Source organism: Embiotoca jacksoni, unplaced genomic scaffold, assembly GCF_022577435.1.
Source record: "Embiotoca jacksoni isolate LCO1_2020_lvr unplaced genomic scaffold, fEmbJac1.0.p SCAF_2, whole genome shotgun sequence".
In the NCBI taxonomy this organism is placed as follows: domain Eukaryota; kingdom Metazoa; phylum Chordata; class Actinopteri; family Embiotocidae; genus Embiotoca; species Embiotoca jacksoni.
Genome location: NW_027185340.1, coordinates 2,177,856 through 2,187,969, shown reverse-complemented (window position 1 = coordinate 2,187,969; position 10,114 = coordinate 2,177,856). Strand labels below are relative to the sequence as shown.

The following is a 10,114-nucleotide window of genomic DNA, read 5'->3' as shown; positions in this document are numbered from 1 at the left end:
CTGCAGGTGCATCTTCAGTCTTCAGCTTGAGTTTTCAAGATGAAACAATTACTTGTCAAATTTGGACCATTATAACAGAAACTCATTAATCATAGAGTTATACAGGGAGACACCGAAACGCTATTTCTGAATGAAACCGTTCTTGAACTTACCACTAAAAATATTTCATCTTTTTTTTAAGCTGTCAGTCTGCGGTCAGCTAAAACAGCTTTCATGTGAAAACAACTTTGCTTTTTAAGATGTCGTGACTTCAGTACTTTTGAGTAGCGTTTAATTCAGTATTTGGATTAAAGTAAATCAGATGGAAGGAAGTTTATACCGTTTCTTTCGAATCCAAATGTAAAAAACAAAACGCTGCTAAATTTATGCTGAGATTATTTCCTCAATTGAAGTTTTGTTATCGTCTGGTTTCACAAATTTGGATTCACGTGTCAGTGTTGTGTTGATCATATGACCTTTTCTTTTTTCAGGATTACATGACTGCCAGATAGTCATTTTCATATTGAAACCAATAGTTCTATTTTAGAATGACATGTTCAGTTTACAGATGCACGATATTGGATTATTTTCCCGTCTTTATGATATCCATCATATAGCACACGTTTTCGTTCTTCTTCACAAAATTGTCCCAATCTTCTCCTGTGGTTTATTGGCAGATCACAAACCTGGTTTAAAGAAGCATACCGCCAACTACTGTGTCGATTTATGGCATTTGATGAACTAAACTGAACTGAACTCATCATAGCGATTCAATTTCTATGTTTCGGAGACTCTTTAAAATGATTCGATGGTAAAAACCACATCAAACCATGTCGGCAAATACCTCACAGCAAGTTTTATTTATACATCCAAAAACAAAAGATCAAATTTCTCACACTATATACAGATATTACATACAGTGTTTGTACACATATTACATAATTTGTACACAAGAAAAATATACATAAAAATGTAAACTTTTGTATACAAAAAATACCTTAGACAAATTAAACAAGGACCAATAACAAAAGGTGACTAGATTAGCTCATCCTATCTTTAAAAACAGTAATACAGTACATTCAATGAGTATAGGAATTTGTCAGCCATCTCTGAATTCAAGCAGTTACATGTGCCTACGAGCCCTGTAAAATTTTGTTCTACGTGGTTGTCGGGAGAGTAAACTGGTGCAGCGACTAATCTCATGCTATGTGGATACAGCAGTATTTCCTTGCTTATTTCAAACAGGACATTTTCACCCGACCTCTTTTTTTTTTTGTATTATTTTTTTCCTTCCTTATTTCTAGGGGCGCTGTGTTTGTGTAAGTTACAACACTGCAGTCACAGAGAGGCCCAGTCGTCTCTGGTGGAGCTACAAGTTTCACACTTCAGACTGTGGGGTTTTTTTCTCTTTGGAAGGGAGAGACAGAACTGGGCCTTCTCACAGCTGGAAACGTGGGTTCTGGTGCAGGCTCAGAGCTGGTAGTGATGGCAGCTGTTCATGTAAATGAGCATCCAAGCAACGAAAAAAAAAAAAATTAAATTAAAAGGCAAGACAGACATGGGACACGGGCCTCATCCACTCCTGTGCAAATCTAATGTAGAAATAGTACGTTGATCTGTTTTGTCTCCACAAATGCATATATTCCAATATTTCTTGCCACCAAGAATCAAAGCCAGAGATCATCATCTAGTAATGATATCGTAACGCTCGAGCACAAACGGTTGCTGCCCCATGCAATCTCAAGACTTCTTCCTGGAGTTTAATAGCTATCAAAAAAAAAATTCTCCATCAGAACATTATTCAAAAACAACATGACAACATACAAACATTGATCCCTCCGACGACAGACAACTCACAACCATTTTGATAGCCATTAAGAGCAAGAGATTCATTCCACAAGACAGGTTCCACTGAATACATTGCAAATAACAATTTTCAATCCATTGCTACTCAATAATCCACCAACAAACCCCAAGATAGAGACTTCTATTCTATATACCTAATACTCAACAATGTCTGACGAGCTGTCAAATGTCTAGTATCTATCAAAAGCCATGGTTGTACTGCTGTGTGAGTTACCAGACAGGGGAGGGGGGGGGGGGGGGGGGGGGGGGCTCTCAGGTGGACGAGTCCGCGTTTTCAAAAACTATAACCAGACCCCAGGTTTGCATCATTTAGCTTAAAAGTTACCTTAAAACTGAGTAAAACGGAGCGTTTTACTTCAGACGTGCAAAATACACCAATTCATACCATCGTGTTTCACCGAGCCGACGAGTCCAAGAGAAAGTTCCAATAACGCGTCGCCGCCTCGAGCCTTCTTCGGGTCGTCCGGGCCGTCTGATAGCGGGTTTCCTTGGGAGTCGTGAAACTGAACTTGCCCTTTTATCATGAGACATGCAAGCCACTGAAAGACCATTGTACATGTGGACCAGAGAGCACCTTTGAGAGTAGACACTTAAAAGTCCCTGGATTATGCCATCATCATCCTCACCATAACACTGAAGCTAATTTATTAGCCTTAAAAAGCCCCTCGAGGGAGAAGAAGCTGACCTGATCACTTGCCTCCAAAAGCTCCAAAGTTTACGAGTTACGGAGGCCAGGAATTTTCCTGATCCAGCCTGGATTCAGCAAGTGAAGCTACATGTAATGAGACCAATAAAATACCTGACAAAGCTAGAGTTATGTTAATGTGTTTATTGCTTTAAGAAACTAGATTTACCTTCAAGTGTCTACTAGGCCACTCAGAGTCCCACAACCAATGGTGAGGTCAGAGATTTTGACATCTGAGCCAACCAATAAATGAGCACATACAATATACACAATATAAAAACAGCTGTTTAAAAGTATTTTGGTAAATTTATATGACTGTGAAATCGGACTCGGTAAGATTCTATATCATGATAACAGTTAAATAGCTTGAAACATAATGGGGTCACAAAAATGTCTGTACTCTTGTTTTTCAGAGGGTGACTGAAGCAGTGTATGAAACAGGTGGGGATTTAAAAACAAAACAAAAAATGCAATGGCCATCTGAGCAAGGCAGGGTACAGTTGATCGTTTTAAGACAGGACTCGAACTGACAAAGCAAAAAAAAAAAAAAAAAAAAAAAAAAAAAGACCACTGATTGAGGCATCTATGACTTCTGAGCACTGTGACACTGATAATCTCTGCTATAACGTCCTTCTGCCAATTTTCACCCGTTTAATTCACCACAAACTCTGACGGTGACCTCCTGCTGACGAAACCACGAGGCATCGAACAAGTGGACTCACACTGACTTAAAATCTCAGACATTGTCTGGCTACAGAAGGAAAAAAGAAATAGGAGGAAAATCTGAGGTTGTGCAAATTCATTATCAAATAGTGCACTATTACCACATTGCACACATGTAGCAGATGAACAGGGTGGTTAATCAGAAGCCAGTCAACCGGACTGTAAGTTACTGTGAGTCCACAGACCGACACGCAGCCGCTGCGTGCCGCCTGCTCTCATTTACTTTGCGTGAAGGGTGGCGTGGCGCTGTTGGCACTTGCAGCGGTGGCACTAACTATGGAGAAACCAGCGGGGGGCGCTGTGGAGCTGTGGCTGGGCTGCACGTCTTTCGGGATGCCACTGTGGGAGGCCAGTTGATGGCCAAAGGCCGCGCTGAACTGAGGGAGCTGTTGCTTGGGCTGTGTGGAGGTCAAAAGATCATGTGAGGAAGATGGGAGGGAGGACGAGGGAGCGGGAGGGGTCGTCAAACCCGTCATGCCGCTCTGGGGCATCGCCGAGAGGGCGGCCATCGGCTGCAGCGTCACAGAGTGGGTGGCGGCGGGGGGCGTGGACAGGGAGGTGGATATGAGATGACTTTCTGATCCGATGAGATTGCCGAACTGCGTGGGATCGGCGAGGGGGAGAGGGAGGTTGTTCCACGTGGAGCGCGGGGTACCCGGTACCCCGCTGAGTGGGACTTCCAGCAGCAGAGGGGTGTCCGTCTGGAAGGAGCTGGCGTGGGGGGACGATATGTGGTCACTGTATGGGGATGGCACATGCTCACTGCTGTAGTGGCTGCCTTGAGGAGATGACGTCGGTGCGTCCGACTTGGCCAGGACGTGGGATGAGTGTGTCCGAGGAAACGTTCGCTCTGAGGTCTGAGTGAGCAGGGAGGTGGTGGAGGCGGCCACCGCAGATGAAGATGAGGTCAGGTTGGAGCACGACGCCGGGGGCTGGTTAGCAGGCTGCGATGGCGGCGATGGGGGAAAGTGATCCCCAGTGGACTGCAGTAGATTGTCCTCCAGCTCGAGGCTGGTGAAGTTCTCTGTAGGGATGCGGCTGTTCAGCAGGTCTCCCATCCCCCCCGGCTGGACTGGACCAGAAAACACCGTCATGGCTCTGTGGTCCACTCCTTCAGCGGTCGCCAGGTCTCCCATGGAGGTCAGGCACACCAAAGAGTCTGTGTAGGACCCCATAGCCTGCAGGGCACGTACCAGCTCCTCAGCCTCCTCCGTGGTGGGCAGCAGCTCCCCGTTCTTACCTGCGTGAACATTTACAATGTGCGTCGTTAGAAACTGACAGACCGAGAGGACTTAGTGTACACAAAGAAAGCATCGTGATGAATGAGCTGCTAGGCAACCTTCAAACAAGTCAAAGTCCTGCAGGTCATCGGGTATTCTGGGCAACACGTCAGAGAAGTCCTCCTGGTTGAGCTCGAGGTCATTTGGAATGTCTGCCATGTCATTGGTGATGTCATCGGGAAGCTCCTCTGCACTCAGGTCTGGAGTTGAAGGGCTTCTGTCACAGATAAGAAAAAAGGGCTTCGATAAGAGGTACAAGTGAACAAGCTGTTCAAACACGAGAGCCCGTGAACGGTCTGGATCGGCCGCATGCTGCACTTTTAACCGAGAGGTGCATCAGACCTGATGCTGGCCTGTGAGGGCATCGCCAGGCTCGTGGAAGGCATTCCCAGGTTCCCCTGCGGCAGCGCTGGTGGGATGGGTTTCTGAGGCCTCCGTGGTCCTCTCCTCCTCTTCTTCTTGTGTTTTTTGGTGAGCGCCGGTGGTTTGGTCTTTTTACGTGGCTTTCGCTGTTGCTGCTGCTGGTGCTGCACTCGTCGGTTCCCGTCCCCACGCAGGAAGTTATCCTGTGCACAATGAGCGGAGGAGATGGATGAAATCAAATCAAACAGAGTCACGATTAAAAAAAAAATAAAAAGAGAGAGAACTGGACATTTTGATGAGAAAACGGTCCTTAAATAAGACCCTGCCGCCACCAGGCAACGGACTTATCTTAGCACAACGACTGGAAGCACGATGGAAAGCTGGCAAGCATTAATCTGTAGACAACAAATTCCACTTAAGCAAAACTAAAATGCATTAATTAAAACATATATCATTGTTTAATCTATTAAAAAAAAAAATGAAACATTAAAAATGATTCCTTGCTCAGGACCAAGACTTCTTAGAGTCTCCCGATCTATAAATTTTTATTTTGTGAGATGCTGGTAGGCAGATTTCGTTCCCTTCAAACAGAGCCAGGCTGGCTGGTCTCCCATTTCTAACATAAAAACTGGCTGCAGATTGAACGTGCACACATGAGAGTGCTCTCAGTCTCCTTTCATCTCTCTGGAGACAGCAAATACGCCTATATCCCAAAATGTTTTCCCTTAAACACTGAACTCACCATCTTTTTGGCATGCTCTTCACAGAGAGGTGTCTGGTGCGTGATATCAAACACGGGGATGGAGCACTGCTGACCATCTGCAAATTTGGCTGTGCAACTAGCAAAGAGCTGCTGGGAACGATTCAACAGAATGTCTGCAGAGAACAATAAAGGAAAAAAAAACAAAAAACATAACGCACGAACCAGAGGACATGTGATCACGGTACTCTAGCACAAAGGCAGATTGTGCATATGATTTATTTATATATATCTTTTTTTTTTTTATTAAAAAGGCACATAAAACTGAGATTTATTAAATCCCATCTTAAAGTAGATAACAGATTCACAGCTGTTGTTCTGCACTTGCAGCGATGTGGTGGAAAGGATACGCTGAAAGCAGTGTTGAGTGAAGGGCAGAGCTCTGTTGTTGCAGGCCTGGCCCTTTGTGCTGCCGCTGCAGGTCCCAGAGTCGGCGCTCTGCGGCCTTGCTGGAGCCACACTGTGGACACAAACACATCCAGAACTGAGCAAACAGCAGCAACACTGATAACAGCTTCATTATGTTGTGTTCGTTTGAAACCGAGAGTCGGGAGATTAGCCATTAAAACACTGGATTTAAATCAAATCAGTTCAGGAAACTACATACATTGAATTTCTATCTATGACCTACGAATCATATTATATTCAAAGGTGAACAAAATTGACTGATATGATACCCTGAGGGGCTGCGAGAGGCACCACTCAACTCCTGGATGAGCTTCCCTGCACAGTCGGGGTTTTTACTGGCAGCATGCAGCAAGGCTTTGCGGAAGGCATAGCGGTATCTCTTCTGGCGGATACTCGCCCTCTCCTGCCTGCACATGTGCTTGTATTTCTCCTGGAGGTACGAGCAGAGCCGAAGTAGCCGCGTTCTCCGAGAGGAACCGCTGTCGTCCTCCAACCTGCGCGGAAAAAACCAAATGAAGGTCGTCGTCGTGATAAGGAGGTCAACGTTACACCGTGGGGATGAGCGTTCGGATACCGACCCATTCTGTGGTCTCCAAGAGCCGTGAAAGGGAGCAAATCTCTCCGCCTCCTCTTCGTCGTCGTCGTCGTCAGCACTGTCTTCTGACCAGTCCAGTCCTGGAAGACAGCTTGTTAGAGCAGCTCATCTACCACAGTCCTTCAGAAATACATATTCATTTGTAAATTGTGAAAAAGCTCATTTCAGGAGGTAAATACGTTAAAATGAGTCACCTAAATGAGGAAAGAGGTCTCCGTGATCCCGGTGTCTTTTGGCACAGAGCTGCACCAGATGTTGCAACCTGGCCAGGCAGCTGGCAGAAGGTGAGAAGGCAGCGGGCCGCATGACGACCACGTGCCGCTGATTGGTACTGCCGCTGTCCTTGCAACTGACGGGCAAGTGAGCAGCAGTGAAAGGCGTTTTCCTGCCGAGCGACGGCCCAGAATGTTGCACTGGACTGGGTGCTGCGTTAGCGGGAATCCTTGGAGGCAGAAAGTTGACCGTCTGAGGTGGTGGTGGATTGCATAATAAACCCTGCTGCTGTCCTGGGAAGATGAAGGAAGTCACGCTGGAGTGCTGGGGCGGCTGGAGGAGGCCCGGCTGCTGCCGTGGGAGGTGGGCGTTGAGCGGCGAGGAGGGGTGGACGCGGGGGACGGGGGAGGGACTAAAGTGCTCAGGAGGCGGCTGGAAGAGGTCTGTGTCATGGCAGAGTTTCTGGTTGAGCACCAGCCGACTCTGTAGTTTCTTCTTGATGGCGTTGCCCTTCCGAAGCGCACCCGCCTCCTCCCCGTCCGTGTCATCCTCGTAAAAGGCAAAAGGGTCCAGGAGCTCCCCGTCGGGGAGGGGCAGCAGGCGCGTACAGGGGGGAGACGGCGGAAGTTCATCGAGACCGTTGGGAGTTTTCAGCGCCAGAGAGGGCACGGTTATGTTGAGAGCCACCGACTCCAGGTGAGCCCGGGAGCGCATTTCCTCCAAAGCGTCGTGTTTCTTTTTCCGTTCCTTCTTGGGGATGAAGCCGAGAACCTGCAGGTGGCTGTTACAGTATCTGGAAAACAAGAACACATCCGTCCTTCAGCGCGTCGCGCAAATCGGGGGACGACAACGAGGAATACCTGCAAACACACGCACCTGCGGTCCTCAGACTTGGGGATGGGGTTGGTACACCGCTGGCTGTTGTACTTGGCCACATACTCGCACTGCTTGAAGGGAGCCGTCTTATCCTCCAGAACGTGTCGTATACAGAAAGCGTAGCCATTTAGTCGGCGCTGCTTGCACAGCTTTGGGCTGTACGAGCACAACGGCTTATTGTCCACCTCTGAGAAGTGTATGTGTTTGCCTTCATACATCACGTGACTCTTGTCCTTGACAACATCAGCTGATGGGATAAAGGCAGAAAAAAAATAATAAATTACATCACTAACACTTCAGTGGAGGTAACCAGGGTGATTACTGCTGTATGCATCCTTATATATATATATATATATATATATATATTATAAAGGTATTTCAGTGACAGCAAATCATTTTAAATCAAAAGCTTCTTCTTATTCCAGGAGTTGCTTGTTTGCTAAACTATTATGATGTGTGTGTTTTAAATAATAAAAACGGTGCTATGACTCAACAGTCTGAACAAACTAACCCTGGATTATTTTTTTTTTTTTAAAAAAGGTCAAAATCTCTCTTTGATTTTAATAATTCTTCGTCTAAAACTAATAAATAAAATAAAGATAGAAACTAATATAATAATAATAATAATAAGTTAGTTAAAAACAAACAAAAAAAAACAACCGACTTTCCATCTGAACACTCAAACAACACAAGAAGAAAACTTTTATCAATTAAACAATAAAAAATAAAAAAATAAAAAGTGAAATAACGAATCTGAGACTTTATAAAAAAAATTTTTAAAAAAGCGCTCAGTTGTAGCTTTTAGCTGCTATTTTAAACTTTGGTGTTTTGTTTTTTTCCCGAGTCGGTGTCGACAGCTTTAAGTTCACACCGGACGAAGACCAGCAGGTTGAATTAATCCTCTGAAGTTAAATAAAGTTAAATAAACTCAAGAGAACCGGACACGTTACAAACGGTGAGTAACGTCGAGCTAGCGTTAGCAACATTAGCTCGAAGCCGATAAAGACAAAGCTGTGTGAAACTTTACACGCGATGACACGTTTTAAACGTGTTTTAAATACGTGTGCGTCGGTCACAAGTGACCTGACTCAAGAAGACAGAAACCTGTCCGTCTTTAAGGAGGAAATACGGACCGACCAAACACGGGGAAAGTCACATTTGCTAGTTAGCTATCAAAGCTAAAAACACCACATTAGTAGGCGGTAGCTAACCAGGAAACGGAAACACGATAAAGGTCCATTTCGTGTTCCGTTTTATTTCGTGAAACGCAAGAATACGCATAAAATACACGCGATAGTCGGTCGGCTCCAGTCGTAAGATCGTACCGTTGATAAATATCATACATTTACGGTCAAAATACTTCCAAACAAAGGGTACACATACGAGGCTTTAAGGCCTCGTTACCGAAGGCCTCCGTAATAATCGATATGAATTATAAACCACCATCGTTACATAATCTGACACCAGCAGCCGATACGACTGAAGACCGACAACACTCAGTGACGCCGCGCGTCTGTTTGGGGCTCCGGATTATCTGGTTTTATCACGAGTTATACAAATTAAAATAAAGAGGCCTCTTAGCTTCGATGAAGGGGGAGGAGGAAGAAGCAGCGGTGTCGAGTAGAACGCGCGTCCGGCTGAAGCCCCGTGAAGAGCGGCCACGCGCGGAAATCGAGGCCGAGGCTGTTGTTAGGATTCCGCTTACCTTGAATTGGTCCGGGCTGTGTTGAGGTATCCGCTCCAGAGCAGACGGCCGAAATGTCTGTTCGACTCCGAGCTAAGCTATTTGTGCATCGATAATCCAGACAGGACGGTGACGGCGATCTTTCATCGAGCTCGGTGTTTGTTGAATTAGGGATGCATGTAAAATATAATCTTATCCAGAGCAAATTACAAGCAGTAGGCAGGCTGCTGGGGGATTTTAGTTGGGAGCCACAGCAGACTCCTCACAGCACCACTACAGGCACTGCGGGGACATGACAACAACCCGCTCAACAACAACAACCTCTCCTACCATGTTGGAAATTCAACTTTGTTCAAAAAATAATAATAATAATAATAATAATAATAAAAAAAAAAAGCCCTTACAGTGTTAATCTGTGAAATAAATTAGTTTGTGAACAGGGTGGGGGGGGGGGAGGCAATGGAGACCGAAATGTTCCACCAATAAGGGTAAAATAAAGTGGCTGAGTGTTAACGGTGTAAAATAAATAAATAAAAATCCACCTGAACCACGAGGAGTCTCATTCCTCTTATAGATGAGTTATCAGCCTAATGATGAACCGCGTGCCAAGCGGATACCGGAACTCCACACTTGGAAAAAGTTCAGTAAACACAGATAAGTGTTATATCCATGGCATCTACAC

At 45.5% G+C, this 10,114-nt stretch overlaps 1 protein-coding gene across 1 annotated transcript; it reads right to left on the bottom strand.

The window, feature by feature from the left end:
• Nucleotides 1–812: 812 nt before the first annotated feature.
• On the bottom strand, nucleotides 813–9,760 carry ino80da (INO80 complex subunit Da). Its single transcript, XM_069153885.1, has 10 exons — nucleotides 9,454–9,760; nucleotides 7,749–7,995; nucleotides 6,854–7,665; nucleotides 6,643–6,739; nucleotides 6,334–6,558; nucleotides 6,007–6,116; nucleotides 5,639–5,772; nucleotides 4,876–5,099; nucleotides 4,593–4,750; nucleotides 813–4,493 (listed from the first exon to the last, which is right to left on the bottom strand). The coding sequence occupies exons 2-10, from the start codon at nucleotides 7,964–7,966 to the stop codon at nucleotides 3,469–3,471; spliced, it is 3,003 nt and encodes a 1,000-aa protein (XP_069009986.1). The 5' UTR covers nucleotides 7,967–7,995; nucleotides 9,454–9,760; the 3' UTR covers nucleotides 813–3,468.
• Between the last annotated feature and the right edge of the window lie 354 nt (nucleotides 9,761–10,114).

Coding starts and splice junctions, on each gene's coding strand:
- ino80da (XM_069153885.1), bottom strand. CDS start 7,966: ATGTATGAAGGCAAACACATACACTTCTCAGAGGTGGACAATAAGCCG. Junction 6,117..6,333: donor GCCTCTCGCAGCCCCTCAGG/GTATCATATCAG, acceptor TTGTGTCCACAG/TGTGGCTCCAGCAAGGCCGC. Junction 4,494..4,592: donor GGACTTTGACTTGTTTGAAG/GTTGCCTAGCAG, acceptor ATGTTCACGCAG/GTAAGAACGGGGAGCTGCTG.